The sequence below is a fragment of the Geotrypetes seraphini genome, chromosome 8 (assembly GCF_902459505.1).
Source record: "Geotrypetes seraphini chromosome 8, aGeoSer1.1, whole genome shotgun sequence".
Classification (NCBI taxonomy): domain Eukaryota; kingdom Metazoa; phylum Chordata; class Amphibia; order Gymnophiona; family Dermophiidae; genus Geotrypetes; species Geotrypetes seraphini.
The window spans coordinates 127602420-127629503 of record NC_047091.1 but is presented as its reverse complement, the minus strand read 5'-3'; the positions used below and the strand labels follow the sequence as shown (position 1 = coordinate 127629503).

The window sequence follows — 27084 nt, the reverse complement described above, 5'->3', positions numbered from 1 at the left end:
GACATCATCAAGGACACGGCAGAGGAAATTAGGCCAGTAGAAGACCCAAAGCAGCGTGTTTAGTGTGCCTGTGACGCTGCTGGAGCTGCCAGGTTTGTCAGCCGTCTAGCGGTGGGAGGGTCGGCTGGGAGGGTCAACGGGGGTTTCTGTTGTGCCGGGTAGGGTTGGCTGGGGGGGGGAGTCGCGGCATGTTAGTGGTGTGCCTAGGGTCGGCGCAGAGGAATTTAAAAACATGCTGCTCAGGGGGATGGGAGGCAGGCAGGCAGACTGGCATCGGGGGGTGGGTGGGGTGGGGGGGTTTCAGTGAAAGGGGGATGGGAGGCAGGCAGGCTGGCATCAGAGGGGGTGGGGGGGTTCAATGGAAGGCAGGCAGGATGGCATCGGGGGGGGTTTCCATGGAAACATGCTGCTCAGGGGGATGGGAGGCAGGCAGACTGGCATCCAGGGTGGGGTGGGGGGTTCAGTGGAAGGGGGATGGGAGGCAGGCAGACTGGCATCCAGGGTGGGGTGGGGGGTTCAGTGGAAGGGGGATGGGAGGCAGGCAGGCTGGCATCAGAGGGGGGGTTGGGGGTTCAATGGAAGGCAGGCAGGCAGGATAGCATCGGGGGGTGGTTTCCATGGAAACATGCTGCTCAGGGGGATGGGAGGCAGGCAGGGAGGATGGCATCGGAGGGGGATGGGGGGGGTTTCATGGAAACATGCTGCGGGCAGGCAGGCAGACTGGTATCGGGGGGTTCAATGGAAGGGGGATATAGGCAACGGAGGGGGTGGGGGGGTTTCAATGGAAGGCAGGCAGGCTGGCATCGGAGGGTGGGGTGGTTTCCATGGAAACATACTGCTCAGGGGGATGGGAGGCAGGCAGGCTGGCATCGGGGGTGGGGTCAATGGAAGGGGAATGGGAGGCAGGCAGGCTGGCATCGGAGGGAGGTGGGGTTTTCAATGGCAGGCAGGCAGGTTGGCATCGGAGGGAGGTGGGGGGTTTCAATGGCAGGCAGGCAGGCAGGCTGGCATCGGCGGTTGGGGTGGTTTCCATGGAAACATGCTGCTCAGGGGGATGGGAGGCAGGCAGGCTGCCATCGGAGGGGGGTGAGGGGAGGAAGGAGGCACTAAGGACATAGAAAGGGGCACTGGGGGCACTATGGACATAGGAAGAGGTACTAAGGACATAGGAATGAGGCACTGAGGGCACTAAGGACACAGGGAGATTCACAGACAGAAAAAATGACAGACAGAAAGAGACAAAGAAAAAAAATACCCAGACAGACAGACATCTACTCTAGCACCCGTTAATGTAACGGGCTTAAAAACTAGTATAATATAATCTTATATGTTATGTTATATAGAAAAGGAACAGAGAATGGCAACAGAAATGATAAAGGGGATGGGACTTCTTCCATATGAGGAAAGGCTACAGTGGCTAGGGCTCTTCAGCTTGGAAAAGAGATGGCTGAGGAGAAATATTATAACGGTCTTTAAAATACTGAGTGGGATGGAAAGGGTAGATGTGAATCACTTGTTTACTCTTTCCAAAACTACTAGGACTAGGGTACATTTATTGAAGCTGCTAAGTAAATTTAAAACAAACTGAAGAAAATATTTCTTCTCTTAATGTGTAACTACTCTGGAATTATTCATTGCCAGAGAATGTAGTGAAAGCAGTTAGCCTAGCAGGGTTTGTTTAATCTATTTGTATTGAAATGTTGTAACAATTGACAGCAAACTACATTGAAATGATTACCAGACGTTACTAATAAAGTATTTGGTGAAACATCACACATTATCAGATACATTATTCAATCCCCCAATTTAACTCCCCCAACTCAATCTTAAGAGAAACCAATTACCATTGAGCAGATCAAAGCAAAAACAGATCAGCAGCTGTAGATGCAAAACTGAAAACTTGAAACAACACCAATTCAATAAATATAGTTGTTGAATACAATGCACTCGATACTCATTGCGTAATCCCTTCTTCCACATCATACCTACCCTAGTTGTCTCCTCATAAACAGAATACTATGCAAAATGAGAGGTTTGTACTCAGATAACCTCTCATGTTATTCATAAGTATCCAAATCCCATCACCCTTCCCCACCATCCTCTATTCCAGCCCCCTTCCCCGAATGATGAAGAGTTGGTAAGATTAAGAATTCAAGAAAAGAACATTATGAAAGATCTAGAGCAGTGGTTCCCAAACCTGTCCTGGGGGACCCCCAGCCAGTCAGGTTTTCAAGATATCCCTAATGAATATGCATGAGAGAGATTTACATATAATGGAAGTGACAGGTATGCAAATCTCTCTCATGCATATTCATTAGGGATATCTTGAAAACCTGACTGGCTGGGGGTCCCCCAGGACAGGTTTGGGAACCACTGATCTAGAGTATTTAAAACCCTGCTTCGTGCTCTTGAAGGTAAACTCTGAATATAGCTCTCCCATATAAACCAAAATAGTTTTTTTCCTTCTGGGGCTAAGAGTTGCATCTCTGGCTTTTAATGTTATCAATACATGTAGTGCGTTTCTCCAGTGCCAGAAAGAAGGAGCTTTAAATATAATCCAGTGTTTTAATTGTAATTTTCTCCTTACTACACCAGCCTTACTTAGCAGTAAATGTTCCCCTTTTCCTAAGGAGACCAAAACATCTACCCCTCCTAAACAAAAAACCCTCCTAAACAAATAACCCAAGGGATTAAACAAAATCAATCTTCCCAAGATTTTTTCAAAATATTTATGGAGGCTAGTCCAAAATTGAACCACTCTGGGGCAGGTCCATAGTGCATGGGAAAAGAAACCTTCTACCATGAAATGTTGCTACTCCTTGGGTTTTGGCCAGGTACTGGGAACCTGGATGGGCCACCGTGAGAACGGGCTACTGGGCTTATATTATAATAGACTAAGCCCATAGAGTGTTGGTAAATCTGTGATTTTACCTATCTGTAGATACCATCATTTTCCTTCATAATTATTCATTTAGACTCAATATATCAAGCTGCTCCCAAGCAGGACAGCATGGTATTAGACTCATATACAATTGAAATATTTCCAGATCTTTCACCCATTATGCTGAGGAAATGCAGGGAGTTGTGAAATATTACAGGATGGCTCTGTATAGAACAGGTTTGGTACTGGTGGACTTTCCCTTTTGGGCTGGCTTTTAAGGTCCAGGGAAAATCTTATCGTGCCTGCTCTAGAGAAGCAGTGATTCACCTGATGTGTTCCCTGGGATGGTGGTCTATTGAGGATCCACCAGGGGCCAAGATTCTGTACCAAAATGACAAAGAACACCTGCAGGAAGAGGGCATCTTAGGTGTCAACTGTGTCAACCACAGCAGGAGTAGCATGGAGTGAAATGACTTTCTTGCACTTGGATGACTTAGGGCACTACCTGAGGCAGCAACTCTGAGGAAAAGGGCAGGGGCTAAGAAGTCATGTCTCTAAATAAACTAGATGGCTGCTTCTTAATCCAGAAGCTAATTCTGGTTTGGGCTAAGTACTTACAGCGCCACAAATATGGAATTCCCTGCCAATCTATTTAAGAAAAGAACATGATATCGATAAATTTAAGATCAACCTAAAAACGTTCCTTTACAAAGACGCTTTCGATTAAGTACTCATAAACAGGAACACAATGATGCATTAATTTTAATTCCCAACCTCATGTTTTGCCCCTACCTCTCTTTTTATTGAATTTTGTATTTCTTATCCCTTTTCCCTTTTATTCATGTCTTGTCAAGTATGTATATAGTATTTGTTTACTGATTATGGACAATTAATGTTTTAGATGATATTTAATTTTTATTTTTTATTTTTTAATAAGGTAATTTTGTATTCACTTCTATTACTTTGTATTTATGTTCATCGCTTTGAAAATATGACAAAGCGATTAATCAAAAATTTAATAAACTTGAAACTTGAAACTTCAGGCTCACCAGCTATGAACAATTTGCTTTTTTTTTTCCGAACCTTTTAAGAGGTGGTTAGTGGCTGGGTTTATACTTTACCGTTGTTGGTTGTTATAGCTAATGTGGTGAGGTCCTTCCTCCTTTTTTCCCCATCATAAATATATAGATGGGTGAAGGACTTATGAGAGGGGATGGAGGAAGGGGGGAGCGGGTTAGGTTTTTAGGAATCAGCAGGATGGTTTGACTTGATTTTATTAAATCAAAAACAAATTTGGTGAGAGCTTTAAACTCCCTTTGAAATCACCCCAGCGTCTGAGTGATAATAATAATGTTATTAAAGTTATTAAAAGGACTTTCAGTACGGGCTCAGGCAACCCTGCAGTTCAAATTTAACCCCAGGCGGATGTTCATTGGTGACTAGCACCAGATCAAAATCTAAATAAACTTCACCCCATACATCACAACGTCCTTATAAAATTATTTTTTAGAAATAAATGCTCATACCAATGAGCCCAGAAACAGAGAATAATTCCAAGTTAGGTGAAAAAAGACTGAGAAGTGCTTCAAACCCCCAGAACAACAAACTTCCAAAGTAATCAATAATGAAAAAAATCAAAACTTAAACTTGAACAAAAAATGCTAAGAAAATTTCATCTTAGCTGAGTCCCATCAAGTTCGTTTCATAGAGCAGTGAACCAAACTTGATTGCCTAAAGGTTCACTATTTTGTCTTGACATTTGGCCTGTTGTAACTGCTGATAGCTGGAAGATATTGACACATGGCTATATCTCTTTCTTTTTGTTTCTAAAGCTTTAGTCTATATTGTGTATTGTAAACTGCTCTGTTGTAAACACAAAAGACAGTGTAACAAATTGTGAAATAAACATATCCTATACTTACGTTCTATGAATAAATCTCTATTCCTAAATGTGTATTTCTTTTCATACCTGTTCTCTTTCCTCTTCCTGCTCTTCTGCCTCTATGCTCTGCTCAATCTCGGACAGCAGAGAGGTGCTGTTGAATGTCTGAAGACTCCTCTCTTCACTAAGTTCTTCCACCTTCAGCCGAAGCTGACGATAGGATACTCTTATCTCTTGCAATTCCAGCTGAGTTTGATGCAACTGCTCAAGATTACAGAAACACAAATATATCAGAAGAGTGGGAACAGCTTAAAAAAGGAGTGTGGAGAGGGCAAAAGGAGAAAGACTAGAAGGGCCAAAGACAGAAAGAAGAGAAAACAAGAAGTACAGAATAGAGCTGAAGGAGAAGGGGGAAATGGGGTAGAGGGAAGAGATGAGTTGTGGAGAGGGGGGATAGCCAGAGAGAGAAAGAGAAGTTTGGGGAAATCAAAGATACTTACCTGTAGCAAGTGTTCTCTGAGGACAGCAGGCATATATTCTCACACATGGGTGATGTCATTCATGGAATCCAGTATGGACACTACCAAGTGTACTATCACTTTAAATCCTTACCATTCATGTACCAGTGCTTTCCTGTCTGACGTTGGCTTGAGGGATCATCAGTTCAATAACAAAGCTAAGAAGCCAACTAGGGGAGGTATGCAGGTTGTGAAACATTTATTTATTTTTAAAAAATATTTATATTCAGCATTATCTTAACACTAGTCTTATAGCCTGTTACATTAACGGGTGCTAGAATATATGTCTGTGTCTATATGTCTATCTTTATTTCTCTTTCTCTCTCTCTCCTTAGCCACTTTCTGTATTTCTGTCTTTCTTTCTTTCTTTTTCCTTGGCTGTCCACCACCACCTGTTGCCTGCTCCCCTTATCCAGCAGAAGCCCTTCTCCTTTAATATCAGCAATATAATCCTTCTTCAGTAGCAAATATATTGGGCCTGATATTCAGCCAGCAGCAGTCAGTGTTTTACTGACTGTTGCTGGCTTTCTTCTCGGATTCCATGTCCACGCACCAGCTTTGAATATCCAGGCATAGCTGTTTCAGAAGCTGGGCCGGGTAGTCAACTTTTGGATTCCACATCTTGTCACCCTTTCTAAAAAAAATATTTCCTTCCTATGCCTTCTCACTCTTACAGAGTGATTCAACTGCTGCAGAAGCTGGGTCGGGTGGCCAACTTTTGGAGTTCATTTTCTATGTCCTCTCATTCCAGAGCTTCCTGTCAAATGAGACTTGCCTCATGCGCATTTATGCTACAGAGGTGTTTAAATGTCTCTTATCATATCTCCTCTCTCCTGCCTTTCCTCTAAATGAAATTGGAAAGTTAGACCAAGGTAAAAGTAACAAAAAAAGAAAGTAAAAGGAAACATTCCATACCAAAGTGCCCCCCCCCCCCACATGGGCCAGTCTTGAACGTTCAATCTTTCAGCATCCTCTTCAGCTTTCTTAATTTCTACCCCCCCCCCCAATTCCTTGTTATTTTCAGTGGCTGGGATATAGCCCCACCACCTCTTATTTCTTAAGAATTCCCTCCTTGAAAATCATCGGCACAAGAAGAAACGATATATTTTCTGTTATGGCCCCAACATTGTGGAATTCCTTACCAAACTTTATTAGAATTGAAAAAGACCTTTTAACTTTTAAGAAACTTCTAAAAACTTTTCTGTTTCAAGATGCCTTTGATACATAGCATATTTTATATTAACCCCTTACATTCTAACTAAGACTATCAAACATTCCAACCCCATTATTCCCTATTGTGTTTTTCCTTAATTGTTAATTTCAACATAAAATGAATTGTAACTTTTCCCTCTTTTCCTTCTTATTCATGTTTGTCTTTTCCCATTGTTTAAAATGTTAATAGTTTGTTTTAAAATTTAATGTTTAAAAATTACATATGTGACCACCATCTGATGGTTTTTAATTTGTACATCGCTTAGAAACTTTGTATAGGCGATTCATTAAATGCTAATAAACTTGAAACTTGTGTATGTGTGAGAGAAAGAAGGAATGCCTTGCATTATGGTTCATGTCTGCTACATGACAGAACATCCCGTGTCTGCAGAAATGGATTTCTAGGCTTTCGTCATCCAGCAATGTGTGAGAGGCTTTCTCACTGACTTTGTGCCAGTCTATTTATATGTCATTGGCAGGAGCCAAAGCAGGGCTTTATTGGAAAGTATATACCATGATTCTTTTATGCTGTGTTCTGAGTACAGGAACTGTGTACTGGAGAGACCTGTGTTATGAAATAAAAGTGAATGATTTTAGAGACTTGCACAGAGAGGGTCATACATATTTCTTTTCAGCTCAAAGACCCAGCACTGATGCTACCTTGCTTCCATGGCCTGAGCAGGTTCCAGTTGTGCACCACAGGCTTTTGCTCTTTTGGATAAATATGTTTCAAGTCTGTGATAAGCAAATATCACAAACTACTGCAGTGCTCCATCTTTTAGTGGCGTCAATCAAGACAGGCTGCCGGCGTCGGCGCTTTCCCTCTGCGAGTCCCGCCTCTTTGTTTCAACTTCCTGTTTCCACATAGATGAGTCTTGCAGAGGGAAGAGCCTGACGCCAGCAGCCTATCTTGATTGCCTCCATTGCCAAGTCGCCAAAAAGGGCTACGGAGAAGCACCCCTTACCTCCTTCAGCGTCTGCCCTCCGCCGACAGCTGTCGTGTCCTAGAGGTGCCTCAAGCCGCCGCATCCTTCAGGCGCCTAAAGCCGCCACGGCCTGCAGGCACCGAAAGCTGCCTCGCCTTGAAGCCCTCCTCCTGGCATCCTCCGCTCCGCACCGCCTTAACGCTGTCACACCAACCCGCCACTGAGCTGTCTTTCCTTCTCTGCCAGCGGGGACCGCCAGGGCCTGGGTGCGGCGGGGAAGGGGGGTCTTACCTGGCTGGGGCCGGCCCAATTCCAGGCCCAATCCCAGTCCCAGCCCCTTCACTCCGCGCCCTCTAGCGCATGCGCACACTTGCCGCCACATCCCGACAGATCAGGGATCAGGGAACACGCGGCGAGAGTGCGCATGCGCGCATAGCATTTTATTATTATAGATTCTAAATGGATCACAGTGGTACAGACATAGAAGTTACAACATACCATGTAAGCAAACAACATAATCAAAGAAAATACTGATACCTTCAACTATACTGTAAGATTCATTCCACTCCAAAATACTGTTTGAACAAATAAGTTTTAAAACCTTTCTTAAAATCTGTCACTGCTTCTACCCTCTGCAACTCTGCAGGCAAAGAATTCCAAAATTTTGGACCTGCCACACAAAAAAATTGTTGACCTGTGTTTCTCCAACCATACATTCTGAGTAAAAAGAACATGTAATAGGCAGTCCTGGGCAGATCTCAACACATGCCCCAGTTGGTAAATCTTGAGGATAGATGCTAATAACATAGAAATATTCCCTAACAAAATTTAAAAAATCATTAATAACACTTTAAAACAAATTCTATACTCGATAAGTAATCAGTACAACTTCTTCAGAACAGGTATTATATGAGAATATATTGAGATTCTAAAAATAACCCTAGTAGTTGCATTCTGGGCTTCTTGCAATGCTCTTAAAAGATGTTTTGGAATTCCAGGAAATAAACCATTATATGCCTGCTGTTCTCGGAGAAGAGCAGAAGTAGAATCTCCCAGACCTGAAACCAGGAAACACAAAGTGGGAAAAATCAGGACCAGAACATATTGATCCTCAAAACAAATTACACTGGATGAAATAGTTGAAATAAAGGGATGTTTTACTCAAAATTGAAGAGACCTGACTCGTTCTGTGTTTTGGCTACATAGGAGCCTACCTCAGAGGTCACAAATACATCGCTGCCATAGAAAATGAAGAGCTGATGGTCCTGTGAGTCGACATCGGGCAGGAAGGGACTAGCATGTGCGCAGTATGGGCACTGCTTAAAGATTTAAAGTGACAGTGCACTTGGTAATGTCTGTACAGGTTCCATAGATGATATCACCCACATGTGAGAGTATTAAGCTTGCTTGTCCTTGAAGAAAAAATAAAACTAAGGATGGAAAGCGGAAGAAAAAAGTAAGAAGACTAGAATGAAGGGAAAGAAAAGAGCTGGGGAAGAACAAATGAAGAAGCAGAAAAACATTGCAAAGCAGAGAAAACAGCAGTACAGAACTGGACTGATGGAAGAGAGAGACAGGTGAAAGTTATTAGGGAAAAGGCCAAAGGGTGAACAAGTAGCAAAAGAAGAAGAAAATGGAATAACAGCTGGGTCAGACAGGAAAATAGTACAAAATGATTTTGAATAATGCTGGTTCTATAGAAAAAGTTTGCTGAAGAAAGAGTAGGTCCAACGGAAGGAAAAAATTGAGTAGAGAGGGAAAACAGAAGACAGAGTATTGTTGATATAAGATACTATTGATACTGCTCAATACAAGAGTGCAAGTTTCAAGTTTATTTAAAAAAAAAATTTATACCACTCAATCAAATTTCTAAGCCAGGGGTGTCAAAGTCCCTCCTTGAGGGCAACAATCCAGTCGGGTTTTCAGGATTTCCCCAATGAATATGCATGAGATCTATTAGCATACAATGAAAGCAGTGCGTGCAAATAGATCTCATGCATATTCATTGGGGAAATCCTGAAAATCCAACTGGATTACAGCCCTCGAGGAGGGACTTTGACACCCCTGTTCTAAGCGGTGTACAAGTGCTAATGGGGAACCAAAGACACAGGCTTACATAGGTAGAACTTGAGATAAGTTACAAGACAAATATCTCATAACATATAAATGAACGGGCACAAGAGGAAAGAGGGAGGAATCAAGTAAAGTTAACGTAAAAGGTAGGTACGATAGGAAGGAAAAATAAATAATAATAATAATGATAATTAAAAATTAATAAATTTAAAAGTTTTAGCCCTAATAAGGGCAGTTAAGTGTCAACAGCATCTTGAAATAGAAAGGTTTTTAGGTTATTTTTAAAATGAGAAGGAGAAACCTCTGTACGAAGATGATTAGGGGTAGAATTCGAAAGAGAAGGGGCAGTTACCGCAAAATTATTAGATCTAATTGTGCTGATATGTTTTAGGGAAGGAATTGTTAGAAGATTTTGAGATGTAGAGGAAAGAGCTTTAGAGGGGCAGTAAGGTATGATTAGTCCATGAGCTACAAACTGCATCAGCCCAGACAATCTTACCATTTGCTGGAGGTAGAGAAATATTAGAAAGTTCTGCATTGGATCAGTGTTGACACTGGTGATGTCACTGGAAGAATTTATATCTCTACCTCCATTTGCTGTCACAACCCATTTTTTCAACTGGTATGGCAGAGATGATAAGGAAGCTATTTATACTCAGGTCAATGTGCTTTCCTCTATATAACTTTGGACATTTAGTGGGTTTCATTATAACATATGAAAAACTATTTTACTATGTGAAGTCAGAGGGAAAAAGACTCAGAGCAAATATAAAGACATATTTTATTTCCTGCAATGGTAGTGGATATCTGGGATTGCAGTTAATAATAATAATAATAATAATAACTTTATTTTTCTATACCGCCATAGTCAGATTGACTTCTACATAGAAAGAAGGCTGGACAATCAGCGAATTACACAGTGTGAGAGGAAGAAGTTACATAATAATTAGGGAAGCATAGTGAAGGAATACATGAGAGAAAGAAGTTACATAATACATTGGGGGTGTAAGGGGAAAGAATATCTGAGAGAGGTCATCTAATTAGGCAAGGAATTTGTCAAATAGAGCGGTTTTAATTGATTAGGGGTAACCAAAAGCACAACAGAATTTAAATATACCTGGGAGAGAAACAGAAAACAGGAGTAAGTGCAGGTATGGAAGATATAGTTAAAAGAAATGTGGGAGGGCACAGAAAGACCCTGGGACTAATTACAGACATCCTATATATTAAATACCTACATAATATAAATGTGTATGAATCAAGCCTCTTTCATTTGAAAGGAAACTGTAATGAGAGGGCATAGGATGAAGTTAAGAGGTGATAGGCTCCAGAGTAATCTGAGGAAATACTTTTTTATGGAAAGGGTGGTAGATGCGTAGAACAGTCTCCTGGAAGAGGTGGTGGAAACAGAGACTGTGTCTGAATTCAAGAAGGCCTGGGATAGGCACGTGGGATCTCTCAGAGAGAGAAAGAGATAATGGTTACTGTGGGTGGGCAGACTAGATAGGCCATTTGGCCTTTATCTGCCATTAGGTTTCTATGTTTCTATACTTTAATTTCCTGGAAGAGTGAAACACCAAAGAGTGAAAAGACAAAACTGAGAATTACGGAAATATTTCCATAATTCTCAAAAGTTGTTTGGTGGACCAAAAATGTGGATCTACCTAGATTTAGCGAAAGTGACTCAAAATAGAAGGAAGGAATTTCTTTTGATAAGAGAAGTAAAGAGACTGGGGGGAATCTTTTTATTAGCATAACTATGTATGGGAAGGGCCTTAGGCGCCTTGGCCAACCAGAATCTTAGGCCTCCTTTCCAGTGCATTCCGGGATGCACTAAGAGTGGCCTAAGACTCTGATTTGCCAGATACAAAAGAGACTTTGAGGGGGGTTGGGGTGGCGGTGGGAGGGACAGTGGCGGGTGGGGGTTCAGGGGTTGTGGCAGGTGGGATTGAGGATCCCTCCTGCCACGGACAATGTCGGTGTGAGTTTGGGGTGATGGCAGGAGAAATTGGGCATCTCTCCTGCCATGGACAGGGTACCATCAGCTTAATGGCCATGTCTATTTGAAATGTAGGCCAACATTTTAATGCTTACATTTTAGGTGCCTATTGCAGCCCTAGGGAGACGCCTAGGGCGACTTAAGCTCACCCAAGGCCACCTCTGAGCATAACCACATGCACGCCCAGCCATGGATGAGCTTAAGTGTCCCTAGGCACCTCCCTGCATCCGCAATAGATGTCTATAGTGTAGGCAGCCTACTTTGGGGTTTTGGGGTTTTTTTTTTAGAAAATGTGCATCCCAATTGGCTGGTTAGACAACTGTAGGACGCCTACCGCTGCCTACAACTGGGATGCTGTTTATAGAATTTGCCACATGGTGTCTTTACTGCTTAGACAGATTTCAAGCAAAGGTGGTACTTTCCCAACTCAAGCAAAGGTGGTACTTTCCCAACTCTCCTGCTCTGCTTCTGCACTTTACCTGCAAGTCCTTGTCACAATTCTGTCTATCCAGGATCAAGACCCTATCCTGCAACTCTTCTATATTCCCCTGAAGTAAGTAGTTTTCTTCCATCATAGCACTTAGTTGTCCTTCTGCTTCTTGTTTCTGGTCCAGCAGCAGGTTAATCTGAAAGACAGACATGACCATTATAAGTGCTCAGAATAGGTACAGCTCCCCTGTTTAAAGAATGGAGGAAGAAAATTCAATTCCTTTAAGAGGGAGCATGAAGAGATCATGGTGAAGAACATATGTTGCTTGGCAAAGTTCAAGAGACTCTTATGTAGATGCTCTGAAATTTCCCAGGGCATAAAAGAGGTGATAGATTCTGTCCCCCATACACACACATGCAGAAGACTGATGCATTTGTATTCAAAACAGCAAACTCCTAAGAAATAAAGATAAATAGATTGAAATATTGAAAAGAAACGGAAATGGGAGGAAGGGAAGAGAGAAGACTGAGATGAAAGGAAGACAAAAGACAGAAAAAATGATAAGGGTTGGATAGAATATTTGACCCAACAAACAACAAATAGATTGCTTAAGAAGCAGATTCCTGGTACAGATTCCTCTCCCTCTGTTGAAATCTGACCCTGCTTCTCCTACTCAGTGTTTCAATACTTTTTTTCTCCGCAACAGCCATTGCACACTTTCTTTCCTCTCCTACTCAAACCTCCCACATGCTTCTCTCTCCCTTGCTCAAACTGTCACCTTCCCAGCCTACTCCTTCAGAGCCAGATTCAAAAATCTTTTTAGCATGACAATTTGTACATGTATTGTCAAAATAATATATTAAATGGTACATTTGCAGTAGTGAACCTAACTGCACAGTTAAGCCTGTATTTTTAAGTACAGAAAAAATCCCTCTAAAATCTAAAACACCAGTTTCTCTTGCTTCTCTATGAAAGATTTTTCTGATCATTTTGCTTTAGGGAAGTCTTATTTTCTGTCCAGTCAATATTCAGTCAGCGGTGATCAGCGTTTTTTAAACAGAGACTGCCAGGACAGAATTAGTCCTGAATATTCAATGCTTGGCCATGTCTGGACATTGGCATTGAATATTCAGGACTAATTTGGCATATGGAAGCTGCTGGAGCTTATGTGAGTCCCAATTGATATTCATGGGACCCGCGTAAGACACCTATGTGGTCCTTAGCTGAATATTGGCTGGGAACCAAATAAGAATAATCACTCTATCCACCACCTCCCTCCTGCCTGAAACTAGTAAGCCACAGGTCAACTCTTTCTACCCCTGTAGGCCTCCCCAGGCCTAACTTTGTAAGCCCTGTTGATCTAGCGCAGTGTCACGCAAACTTTCAGGCCGGCGGCACACTAAATCCAGTGCCCCGGCTAGAAGGCACCCGGAAGTGCATGGACGTTGACGCAATGACACCACACATATGCACCAGGAGGTGCAAGGAAAAAAGGAGAGACACCAGCCAGGAGGAGAGTCATCTGCACCGGCTGACTTCCAACAGGATGTGCCTCTCGCCACAAGAGAGCCGGTGTGGATGACTCTCCTCCTCGTCAGTATGTCACGGCACACCAGAAATCTCAGCAGGCACACTGGTGTACCGTGGCACACAGTTTGCAATACACTGGTCTAGCGGAATCCTACAAGGCAGGATTGATGCCCACTCATGCCTGCCCGTCGCAGCTCCTTTCACAAAATGGCTACCGTGACATCTAGTGGTATCCTTAGGTACTGCTGTTCTAATTTTATCTGCTTACTTCCCCCATCCCACTTGGGTTCCATTAGCAGCTGCTGGAATAGTTCTCCCTGTAGAGAATCCTGGACCTTTCTACTTCTAAACGACCCCACAAAAGGGTTGACCCAATCAACATCTGACATATTAACGTCAACTATCAGTAGTACTTCCCCTTTCATAACTCTATTCTGAATGTCTTCAATTAAATTTCAGTTCACTTCTTCTGCCAGTGACAAAGACCTGTATATTACATCAATGTAAATAAAATTTTCATTCCCTCTTTCCAGACTAAACACACAGGCTCGGATTCTATAAATGTCTTAGAAAAGCTTCAATTATTGCTTCAGGATATCCAGGAGGAATCCCACCTGATTCCCGCCCTTAACACAGCTCCCAACACACCCCTTTGAGCTCTGGACATGCAGCAGCTTAGAAGTACTGCTGAATGTCCAGAAAGTTTGTTTTGATTATCGGCACTTAGACGTCCCTGCTATTAGGATGTCCAAGTGCCGACTTGGACTTAGACATTGTAAAGTTTTGATTATGCCCCTCTAGGTAAACTGTTTCAGAAAGGGGAGTCAGGGTAGGAAGGAGTGTCAGGTCAAGGGGGTGCAGTTTATTGGGGCATTGATTTGGGGTGAGGGTGGAGGAACAATGCAAAATGCTGATGGCATGCTTTTTTGCCTTTGTCTTGTGTTGTTGGGGGTTTCTTTTATATTACCTCTTCTATCAAGTGCCTGAGCCAATCATTACTCAGGCAGTGACAGGAAAGGTGACATTTAGCAATGAGCTGTGGATTACTGCCAGAATTTGTATTCTTCACACTTCTAATTAAACCATTTAACTTTCATTCCTATATATATTAAGAATGGATCAAATCAAGACAATTGTTTCACAGCCCCCTCCCCCTGCCCACCTTCTTAACCCACTCATTTATCAATTCACCCTGAATTAAATACAAATTCATGCCAAGATATTTCAACTTTTTTTGAGATATGGGAACAATCACCTCTGCTTGAAGGCTCTCTAGTTGTACAATATGTTGGTCAGTAGATGAATTCTTATCCCGGAACTCTTCTTGCAGGTCATGGACCTGCACAGATAGCTGCCTCTCCATTTCTGTTGCCTGCACACATGATAAACCACCAGAAATGAAACAAGAACACAGTAATAGCATGAACAGAAATATACAGAACTCTCCTTTTATATTGACGAGTCTGGCATGCAATGCATTTGTTGGATATAAAGACTATTTGAGGTTATTTTAACTGACAAATATTGTACATAAACTAATTTGAGAGCCACAAGTACCAGTGGAGACAGTTGTACAATGCTCATTTCATTTATGGTGATTGATGTTGGCCGGAGTAGTTGGAGGCAAATGACACGCCCTGCAAACTGTTTGAGACTGGAATGCTTGAGTCTTGGGGTAAGTGGATATTGCTTTCCTCTATTTCTTCACACAATGTGTAATTAAACTCTCGAATTCATTGCTGGAGAATGTGGTGAAATCAGTTAGCTTAGTTGGGTTTAAAAAAGATTTGGATAATTTCCTAAAAGAGAAGTCCATAGGCTATTATTGAGATGGCTTGGGAAAATTCACTGCTTATTCTAAACTAAACTAAACTAAACCTTAGGTTTGTATACCGCACCATCTCCGCGTGCGCAGAGCTCGGCACGGTTTACAGAGGTTGAGAGGAAAGGAACTACAAGGAAAGGATATAGGAGAGGGACTGAGGAGATAGAGGGGGACAGGATACAAGAGCACGGGAGGTGATTAGGTTTTTGAAAAGAGCCAAGTTTTCAAGTGTTTGCGGAAGGATTGGAAGGAGCTAGAATTATTCCTAGGATAAGCAGCACAAAATCTGTTTTACTATTTGGGATCTAGCTAGTTACTTGGAATCTGGGTTGGCCACTGTTGGAAACAGGATGCTAGGCTTGATGGACCTTTGGCCTGTCCCAGTATGGCAATTCTTACGTTCTTAATGGAGTTCTTGTTTCCTCCTTGTCTTTAGATTGTAAACCGCTTTGACCTACACTGTTAGCGAAAGATAATATAACAAATCCTGATAAACAAATAAATAAAAATGAAACTACACAGGTGCCTGAGCCAATCATTACTCAGGCAGGTGTTTGAAAATTAGATGCATATATGGGCATATAAATAGAATATTTCTGTGGGTTTCATTTTATTTATTTCAAATTTCTAAACAGCCTTATTCCATACATCCCATACAAATGTCACAGAAGTCACATCCCATAGTCTCTTTTAAATCATCTGTCCTAATGAATAAATGTTGCTTCAACTGTCTTTTAAATTGAATTAAACTGTGCTCTCTAAGCAATCCTGTTGGAAGTTTATTCCAGGCCCTCGGCCTATTGATTTAGGGTAAAAATGTGTGGATAATTAAAAAAAAGAGGAGCCTCATATTTCACATGCAAGTCTCCTCTTGACAATAAAGCAACTAGAGATTTTAAATGATATCATAGGCTCCCTTTATTTGTGTCAGGAAAAGCTGAACAGTAAAAAAACACACCTTACAATGCTTCAAAAACCTTGCATAGTGTACATAATAAATTATATAAACCTGTTCTATGACAAAGAAGTCAAACTTCAGTTCCAAATAATCAACTCTGCTATTACTATTCAAAAAAAAAAAAGAGTCCAAAAGCAAAAAGACACACAAGAACTTCAATACTTAGCTTATCTTCTTTTATGATATCAGAACAGAAAATTTTCTTTAAATCGTCTTCATTCTTGATAGTCCTTCCTCATAATCCGTGAACAACCAGATTACTATTCTAAATTAAAATACTGAACAGAATCTTCTACTGTAAGGGATGGCATAAAGCACAGTTACTTACCGTAACAGGTGTTATCCAGGGACAGCAGGCAGATATTCTTGACTGATGGGTGACGGCACCGACGGAGCCCCGGTACGGACAATTTTAGAGTGATTGCACTCTAAGAACTTGGAAAGTTCTAGTTAGGCCGCACCGCACGTGCGCGAGTGCCTTCCCGCCCGACGAAGGCGCGCGGTCCCCAGTTAGGATAAGCCAGCTAAGAAGCCAACCCGGGGAGGTGGGAGGGACGCAAGAATATCTGCCTGCTGTCCCTGGATAACACCTGTTACGGTAAGTAACTGTGCTTTATCCCAGGACAAGCAGGCAGCATATTCTTGACTGATGGGTGACCTCCAAGCTAACAAAAAGAGGGAAGGTTGGCCATTAGGAAAAAAATTTTGTAAAACAGATTGGCCGAAGTGTCCATCCCGTCTGGAGAATGCATCCAGACAATAGTGAGATGTAAAAATATGAACTGAGGACCAAGTAGCAGCCTTGCAGATTTCCTCAATGGAAGTGGAACGGAGGAAAGCTACAGACGCTGCCATAGCTCTAACCTTGTGGCCCGTGACAGAACCTTCCAGTGTCAGGCCCGACTGAGCATAACAGAATGAAACGCAAGCAGCAAGCCAATTGGATAGAGTGCGTTTAGATACAGGATGACCCAACTTGTTAGGATCAAAGGACAAAAACAGTTGAGGAGATGATCTGTGAGGTTTGGTGCGTTCAAGATAGTAAGCCAAAGCACGTTTACAGTCCAAGGTATGCAAAGCCTGTTCACCTGGATGAGAATGAGGCTTTGGAAAAAATACAGGCAGGACAATGGACTGATTAAGATGAAAGTCAGACACAACCTTAGGGAGAAACTTTGGATGTGTACGGAGGACTACCTTATCATGGTGAAAAACAGTGAAAGGTGGATCGGCCACTAGTGCATGCAGCTCACTGACACTCCTGGCAGAAGTGAGAGCTATAAGGAAGACCACTTTCCAAGAAAGAAATTTGAAATGCGCTGTGGCCAAAGGTTCAAAAGGAGGCTTCATTAAAGCAGAAAGAACCACATTGAGATCCCAGACTACAGGAGGGGGCTTAAGAGGTGGTTTCACATTGAAAAGGCCCCTCATGAACCTAGAAACCAAGGGATGAGCCGAGGGAAAGAAGATAGTCCAACACCATTTCCACTGCCAGAGACAAGGGATTATGGTGATGTAAGTGGCACCAGGAAGAAAACCGAGACCACTTCTGTTGATAACACTGAAGTGTGGCCGGTTTCCTGGAAGCATCAATGATAGAACGGACAGGTTGGGAAAGGAGTGAGTGAGCCGAAGTCAGCCCGAGAGATACCAAGCTGTCAGGTGCAGAGACTGTAAGTTGGGATGCAGTGGAGTCTGCTGATGCTGAATAAGCAGTGAAGGAAACAGTGGAAGAAGTATGGGTTCCCTGGAACTGAGTTGAAGTAGAAGGGAGAACCAATGTTGCCTGGGCCACCGTGGAGCGATGAGAATCATGGTGGCTTGTTCCCTCTTGAGCTTGAACAATGTCCGCAGCATGAGCGGTAGAGGAGGAAATGCATATAGGAAGAGATTGGTCCAATCCAGGAGAAATGCATCGGATGCCAGAAAGTGAGGAGAGTAGAGTCTGGAGCAAAACAGGGGCAGCTGAGAATTGTGAGGAGCTGCAAAAAGGTCCACTTGAGGAGTGCCCCATTGAATGAAAATGGACTGGAGAGTCAAAGGGTCGAGAGTCCATTCGTGAGGTTGGAGAATTCTGCTGAGATTGTCTGCCAAGGAATTCTGTTCCCCTTGAATGTAGACAGCCTTCAGGAATAAATGACGAGCTGTCGCCCAAGACCAAATCCGTTGGGCTTCCTGACACAACAGGCGAGAGCCCGTCCCTCCCTGTTTGTTGATGTAGTACATTGCAACTTGATTGTCTGTGCAAATGAGAAGTACTTGAGGAGAGAGAAGATGTTGAAAGGCCTTGAGGGCATAAAACATCGCTCGGAGTTCCAGGAAATTGATGTGGTGTTTCTTTTCCTGGGTAGTCCAAAACCCCTGAGTTTGGAATTCGTTCAGGTGAGCTCCCCAGGCATAAGGGAATGCATCTGTGGTGATCACAAAATGATGAGGAGGTAGATGGAACAGTAGACCTCTGGATAGATTTGAAGATGTCAACCACCAAAGAAGCGACTGTCGAAGAGACGAGGTCACAGATATGTGTTGTGAACCAGGATCTGTCGCTTGTGACCACTGAGTCGCTAGGGTCCATTGAGGAGTACGCAGGTGGAGACGTGCGAAGGGTGTGACATGTACTGTGGCGGCCATGTGTCCCAAGAGCACCATCATGTGATTTGCAGAAATGGTAGCCTGCTGAAACACCTGCTGACAGAGATGAAGGATGGTGTGAAGGCGGTTTGATGGGAGAAACGCCCTCATCAGAACCGTGTCCAGAATGGCTCCAATGAATTGAAGTTGCTGAGTTGGAATGAGGTGCGACTTGGGTAGATTGATTTCGAACCCCAACAGTCGAAGGAAGTGAATGGTCTGATTGGTGGCAAGCAGAACCGCCTGAGGTGTATGAGCCTTGATCAGCCAGTCGTCCAGATAAGGGAAGACTTGAAAGTTGTGAGAGCGGAGAAAGGCCGCTACCACAATCAGACATTTGGTGAACACCCTGGGCGAGGAGGCCAGACCGAAGGGTAGCACCTTGTACTGATAATGATGTTGGTTGATGAGAAAGCGTAGATATTGCCTGGACGTCAGATGGATAGGAATGTGTGTGTAAGCCTCCTTGAGATCGAGGGAGCATAGCCAGTCGCCCTGAGAGAGAAGAGGGTATAGGGTGGCAAGAGAGAGCATTTTGAACTTCTCCTTGACCAAACATTTGTTGAGATCTCTGAGATCTAATATTGGTCTGAGGTCTCCGGTCTTTTTGGGTACTAGAAAGTACCGGGAGTAAAATCCCTGGCCTCGCTGATCTTGAGGAACTTCTTCAATGGCATTGAGAAGAAGGAGGGATTGAACCTCTTGAGCGAGAAGGAGGGACTGAGACTTGTTGGAAGCAGACTCTTTTGGCAGGCCTAACGGCGGAGGAGTCTGGAAGTTGAGGGAGTAGCCGTGGGCTATGATAGAGAGCACCCACTGGTCGGTGGTGATTACTTCCCATCGAGAGTGAAAAATGTGAAGTCGACCTCCTATGGGTTGTGGAAGAGGACAGGAGGGTGGAAGACTTGCAATGCCCTGGAGAAGGGAGTCAAAAGGGCTGTGTCGGCTTAGTTTGAGGGGCAGGCTTTACGATAGGCGGTTGTTGCTGACGAGCCTGTTGGTGCTGTTGGCGTTGCCTTCGAGGTTGAGGAGGATGAGGCTGAACCGGCCGAGCAGAAAACCTCCTCTGATACGATGGTTGTTGTCTAAATGGATGAGGAGGAGGAGGCTTCTTCTTATTTTTCAACAAGATGTCCCATCGTGTCTCATGGGCAGAAAGCTTTTGAGTGGTGGTATCCATGGATTCCCCAAACAGCTCATTCCCTAGGCAGGGCGCATTGGCAAGCCAGTCCTGGTGGTTCACATTCAGGTCTGAGACTCGAAGCCATGCCAATCGTCTCATCGCTACAGACATAGCAGTGGCCCGGGATGTCAGTTCAAAAGTATCATATATGGAACGGACCATAAACTTCCTGAGTTGTAAAAGGCTGGAGGTGCATTGTTGAAACGCAGGAAGTTTGCGGTCCGGAATATACTTTTGAAAAGAGGCTACCTGTTGGATTAGATGTTTCAGGTAAAAAGAGAAGTGAAACGTGAAATTACCTGAACGGTTGGCCAACATTACATTTTGGTAAAGTCGTTTCCCAAATTTATCCATGGTCTTGCCCTCTCTGCCAGGAGGGACAGAGGCATATATACTAGCTCCCGTAGATTTCTTCAGGGTCGACTCCACCAGCAGAGACTCATGGGGAAGCTGATGTTTGTCAAACCCTGGAATAGGAATCACTTTATAAAGTGATTCCAGTTTCCTAGGGGCTCCTGGAATAGTTAGAGGAGTTTCTAAATTCTTGTAAAAAGTTTCCCTCAATATGTCATGGAGGGGTAACTTCAAAAATTCTTTGGGAGGTTGGTCAAAATCCAAAGCATCGAGAAATGCCTTGGATTTTTTAGAGTCAGACTCTAGAGGGATTGAAAGGGTGTCTGACATCTCCTTGAGAAACTTGGTGAAGGACGAGTGCTCTGGCTTACTAGCAGGATCCTGCACCGATGGATCATCCTCATCCGACAAATAATCTTCCTCGGTACTGAGGGGATCGTCAGAGTCATCCCACAAATCAGGGTCCCGTACCGATTGAAGACGGCCCTGAGAAAGGGGAGTAGAGGATTCGGTATGCTTGGTTTTGCGTACCGATTTCCCTGAACGGGTCGATACCGTACCTGGTGACTGTACAGCGGTACGGGTGTCAGAGAATGGTACCGGATCAGAAGCCGAGTAAGCAGTACGCCGAAGAGACTTCGGCTCTGCCGACAGAATAGGCATAGAGACGGAAGATATAGATTTTTGCGGTGCCGATAAAGTCGATGCCGATAAAAGAGGCTGGTCGACAATTGGCACCGAAGGCTCAGTCGGTACCGACACTGGAAGGTTCGGAGTCAGCAGAGCCGGGAGCAATTGCTGCAGTTGCTCCTTAAGTTGGATCTGTAGGATGGAGGCAATACGCTCATCCAAAGTCGGTCCCGATGGCACCGGTACTGCTTTTTTCTTGCTCGGTACCTGCGGTGCAGCTCGACGCTCAGGCGAAGTCGATGCCGATGAAGAGGCAGTAACTTCAATGGGAGCGGAGCGCTTACGGGGCCGGCGCACAGTCTGCAGGACTTGGTTCACTACATGTTCGACTGGCGGGTCGAGAACAGTAGGGGAAGGCTTCTTAGCTGGCTTACCTACGGGGTGCGACACCGGCGATGGATCTTGCGGTGCCGACACCACCGGTGTCGATTTGGAGGAAGTTGCAGGAGTCGATACCGGTGTAACTTCCATAGCGGTACCGAAAAGGATCTGCTGCTGTATTTGACGATTTTTCAAAGTTCTCTTTTGAAGAGAACTACAGCGGGTGCACGTTTCTGCCCTATGGTCCGGACCCAGACACTGCAGGCACCACTTGTGCGGGTCGGATAAGGATATAGGGCGCGCACACCGCTGACACTTTTTAAAACCCGGTGAAGGAGGCATGAAGGGATAAATGGCCGTAACAAAATCGAAGCCCGAGGCTTCGTTGGAAACACGTGTCTTCTTAGCTCCGCGGAAACTAAGAAACAACTGGGGACCGCGCGCCTTCGTCGGGCGGGAAGGCACTCGCGCATGCGCGGTGCGGCCTAACTAGAACTTTCTAAGTTCTTAGAGTGCAATCACTCTAAAATTGTCCGTACCGGGGCTCCGTCGGTGCCGTCATCCATCAGTCAAGAATATGCTGCCTGCTTGTCCTGGGATAACAGATGTTTTCAAACTAGCTGAAGTTAAAACTGATGGTACTGTAAAAAGTTTCTTTGGACAACTAGCTGTGAATTAGGGGAAAGTAAAACAATCTCTTGGCCAGCTTCAACTTAGTATGATAAAGTGATGCTCTCTAAAAGGAATCAACATTTCTGGTATCTTATTCCTTCTCCATTGTCTCTCCACCTTCCTAGGTTGTTGCTTAAGGAGACATAAACTTCCATGATATCATAAGGTTTCTGCAGCCTAAATGCATGGCCCTGTATTTTTTAGCATTAAATCTCAGCTGCCAGATGCTTCACCATTCCTTCAGGCTTTGCTAGATCTCTCCATTAGATGTAAATCATCCCTTTTTAGATTTTTTTTTCCTTTTGCATAAGCTAATACAAGAGGGTGCTGAAATGTTCTTAGCCCAACCGAGAAGAGAATGACGTGAACGTGGTTCAGTCAATGATCAATGATCTGAAACAATGTCAAAATATAGAATTTTGTTTCTGCTACATTCTTTTCAGCTACAGTGGTAAAATAACTCTCAGAATTTAGGAAGTTGATTGGTTGGGCAGAGAACTTTTCAGCACCCCCTCATATCTTATCCTTAAGGAAATTCTCCAAATATGATGGGTCCAAGAAAACATACTTATTACTCCCATATGTGATGCAACACTTACAGAAAAATCTGAGGAAAAAAGTGTCACCTATTGCCAGTCTTTAGGCTTCAATAATATAAAAGTTGTATCTGCCTAGCTAAAGCCAGAAATATTGTAATAGGATGGCCACAAAAGGGAACAGATTTATTTTTGTCACTTTATTTTTGTTAGAATTTTTGCACAAACTCCAAGCCATGTAAGCAGTTATACAATTTGCAACTGCAGCAATAAAATAATTAACATAGGCCCTGATTTACGAAGCCATGGTAGAGGCCACAATAGAAACCTCTACTGCAATTTAGTCCTAGTGATAGGATTAAAGAATCAATGATACACCTGAATGGTTGTGACTATCCTATAGAACAGTTCATAAAAATATTGGAAGTGACTTTAGATCAGGGGGTCTCAAAGTCCCTCCTTGAGGGCCGCAATCCAGTCGGGTTTTCAGGATTTCCCCAACGAATATGCATGAGACCTATGTGCATGCACTGCTTTCAATGCATATTCATTGGGGAAATCCTGAAAACCCGACTGGATTGCGGCCCTTAAGGAGGGACTTTGAGATCCCTGCCTTAGAACAACACACAGATTTGTTACTCATGAAATATTTCTCAGTTCTTTGGAAACTCCGAACCATTAAGAAATATTTTGATACAGCTTCCTTTCTTTTGTTAGTTCAGTCATCGATACTGAGTATCCTTGATTTCTGTAATATAATCTACCTGTAAGAAAATCTTCAAAAAACTAAGGGCTCCTTTTACTAAGCTGCGTTAGGGCATTAACGCGCAGAATAGCACGCGCTGAATTGCCCCGCGCGCTAGACCTTAACGCCAGCATTGAGCTGGCGTTAGTTCTAGCCGCATAGTGCGCGGTAATATCCTGCGCGCGCTAAAAACGCTAGCGCACCTTAGTAAAAGAAGCCCTAAGAGTGGTTCAAAACACTGCTGTCCGACTGATTTTCGGTCTGAAAAAATGGGAGCATGTTACTCCTTATTACCAAAAAGTACTCTGGCTACTGATTGAGGCTAGAGTTTTGTTCAAATTCACATGTATTTGCTTCAAATCAATCTTCGGTATGTCCCCAGGTTACCTTGTTTCCCATTTCTCTTTAAATCACTCCAATAAGCCCACACATAGAGTCCAGTTATTCTCATATCCTACTGTCAAATCGTGTCATTTGAAGAGATTTCTTGAGAGAACTCTCTCTTTCCAGGCAGCCAAAATGAATGCCTGGTTTGGCAAATCATGCCAGGAGTCTCATCCTATTATTTTTTTAGAAAAGTATTAAAGACACAATTATTTGACAAATTTGTAACCCAAGCTTCCTAATTGCTTTTTAAATACAGCATGTATTGTGTACATTCAGAAATTGATGTATCTTTTTTAATTGTTTATTCGCTGGATGTTCAGCCTTATCTGCTCTGAACCGCCTAGTACCATTCATGGTCTGGTGGTATATAAGAATAAATTATTATTATTATTAAAACAGGGGGATAATACTTTCTGAGATTAACTTGATCCTCCCCTCCCCCCAAAAAAGATCCAGTTTGTAAAGATCTAGGGCTCCTTTTACAAAGCCACACTAGGGCCTTAACGTGTGGAATAGCACGCGCTAAATTGCCGCACGCTAGCCGCTATCGCCTCCTTTTGAGCAGGTGGTAGATTGTTGGCTAGCGCACGCTAATCCGGTGCGTGCATTAAAAACGCTAGCGCACCTTTGTAAAAGGAGCCCCATGCCTCTAAAATGTTTACCAAAATCAAGTCCAGAAGCTATTTTTAAAGAGTATCATTTCAAGATTTTCAGGAAGGTGCCAGCAGTCACATCCAATTTTATTTCATTCAAATATTGATTTTGTTTCCACAATAAGATCAAAACAGATTACAGTACACAACTGAACATGATGCAGCTCATTACATAAGGTTGTTTTGGGTTTTTTAATGTATGGAAGAGTGATCTGAAAAAAAATTGTGATAAAGTCTCTTTCTCTGTTTTCTCTCTATGCTAATGTATTGTGCATTTTGGAAATCATTCAATAAGATGCTAATTATAAAAAAATTGTTCTTAAACAGTAGAAAAAGTTTTTTATAATCTACTCCACCAATGGTCTGAAGTTCAATACAAACAATAAGTAGGCTAATGTAATCTTTACTAAGGTCAGTAAACAAACATACTTTTTCAGAAGAAACCTTAGAATAGCCTATTATAGCAGTTCATAGACCTCAGTGGTGTATCCGTGTGAAAGTCAAGTTTCAATACACACAGTATATTATACACCAAAAATCGTCATCGGTCCAGAATTTTTTAGCTAATGCTTAAAGTGCAATCTTTATAAATATATTTAATAGATATAGGTACTCATCTTAGTGTGCAAGAAACAAGACTTGGGGGTACATATTCCGACATAGAGCTATGTTTCGCCAGTTGGCTGTATCAAGGAATCCCCCTTTACGTCAGCCGGAGTGATGTCTCCCGCTTTCCAAATTCGTGCAAATTACTGAAATTCAATAAACATTTAAGCTGTTACCGACCTCAGTGTTCGTTTCCTTTCATACTCACCCTGCTGAGTTGATCTAGGAGTCTTTGGTTTTGTTCGGATAATTCTTGGATAGCTCGAGTTTTCTCTCGATCTGCTTCACGGAGTTGAATTTGCTGTTTCTCGAGATTATCCTGTAGCTGCTTCACATCACTCTCCAGCTCTGACACTCTTCCTTCCCACTCCCCCTCTCTATTTTCAAACCGTCGCCGTAGTTCATGTTTTTCCTGTTCCAAGTGCTAGAAGAAAAAGGAAAAAAAAAATGAAAGCAAGATAGCATAATGTGTTCCATGTCATCTCCCCTGACATGCAGGTTTTAAAAGTTCAGTTTTGTATAGATCATCTAAGATGTTCAAGTTGGGATGTTCACAGTTTGATACTTGATGAACACAGAGCCTGAAGTAATCAGGATGACACCAGAATTATCTGGTGGAAATTAACATTAGCTGAGCTGATCACTAACGTTAGGATATATGAAGTAGGTGGGAAAGGTTGGAAGAGGGAGAATAGGAATTACAGTCTGTATGGTAGGGTCTGTAGGAGAGGGTTGTAATGGAGGTTGTGATTGGTGGAGTTGGGGTGAGCACTGTATAGAGTGAAGGTGGGCAGGGATTGGGTGGGGGAGTTTTTGGCAGCTTGGAAAGATTTGTGGTGAAAGGGTAGGGTAGGATGGGGATTAGGAAAGTTCATTTTGAAGGAAGAATTATAATAGGATTTGGTGACAATTTTAAAGTTAACAGAATATCTGTGGGTGGTGAATTGGTATTTGTTGCTAGCAGCTTACCTGTTGGAGGGATCAGTGGTGTTAATTTTCCCGGGAGCTTAGAACAGCAAGAGCTGTGGAGTTGTTCGGTAGTAGTTGGAAGGAGCAGTGCTGAGAAGGTAGGGGCTGGAATTGAGGCAGTCGGAGGGGCGCGAGAAGAAAGAATTTAAATAAATAAAAAAGGGTGCAAGTCGGAAGCATAGGAGGGGTGCAAACAAGAGAAATTTTTTTAAAAAAGAAACAAAACGCCGCTTATCGGAATTTGTAGTGCGCCTGCTTGATGCGGTTTATTGTTCCTCCGGCTTTGAGTTCCAGAGTGCAATTCTGCTGTGGAGTGTATCGGGTGAGGTGCTCGGTTTTGTGAAGATTGGCTCTGCATTTATTTCATGTGAAGGAAAGAGCTTGGGTGGTTAGTTTTGGGAACAGGTTGGTAGCGCCTGGGAGTTAGGAGGAAGGGGTGGCCAAATGGTTACAGCTACAGCCACAACACCCTAAGGTTGTGGGTTCAAATCTCATGCTGCTCCTTGTGACCATGGGCTAGTCACTCAATCCTCCATTACCCAGGTATGTTAGATATATTGTGAGACCACCAGGACAGTTAGGGGAAAATGCTTGAGTACCTGATTGTAAACCGCTTAGATAACTTTGATAGGCAGTATATAAATACCTAAAATAAAATCAAAATAGATATTGGAATAGTTTGTGTTGTTGGGTAGGGGGAGTGAGTGGCTTAGTATTTTTGTTTAATCTTAAATGCAGTGGGCAATTTTAGGGATTGTCTGGGGGGGATTTGTCTGGTGCTCTAAGGGGATTTGTGGGTGTGTGGGGTGGGCTGTTGTTTGTTATGTGGCAGGTGGTAGATGAATGTGTATTTACGAATTTAAATTGAAAGCCTGTCTGAGGGTTTATAGTTGGGTGGTGAGCAGAGAATGACCCGGGGACACATTTTCCCCTGCCCTGTCCCCGCAAGTTTTGTTGCTGTTCCTGCCCCATTCCTGTAAGCTCTGCCTTATCCACACAAGACCCAAACAGTTATGATTTTAAAGTGTTTGAGGCTTGTGCAGATGAGGGCAGTGCTTGTAGTAATGAGGCAGAGACAGGAAAAGAACTTGCAGGGACAGGAT

General features: G+C 43.1%; 1 protein-coding gene across 1 annotated transcript in view; it reads right to left on the bottom strand.

The window, feature by feature from the left end:
• Positions 1 to 27084, bottom strand: part of BICDL1 (BICD family like cargo adaptor 1) — a 97867-nt gene that overhangs the window by 56638 nt on the left and 14145 nt on the right. The window contains exons 2-5 of the mRNA XM_033955992.1: positions 25221 to 25436; positions 14707 to 14823; positions 11971 to 12117; positions 4851 to 5024 (exon numbers count right to left, since the gene is read on the bottom strand). Of these exons, the coding sequence (XP_033811883.1) occupies positions 4851 to 5024; positions 11971 to 12117; positions 14707 to 14823; positions 25221 to 25436 (654 nt within the window). The remainder of the gene's footprint in view (positions 1 to 4850; positions 5025 to 11970; positions 12118 to 14706; positions 14824 to 25220; positions 25437 to 27084) is intronic.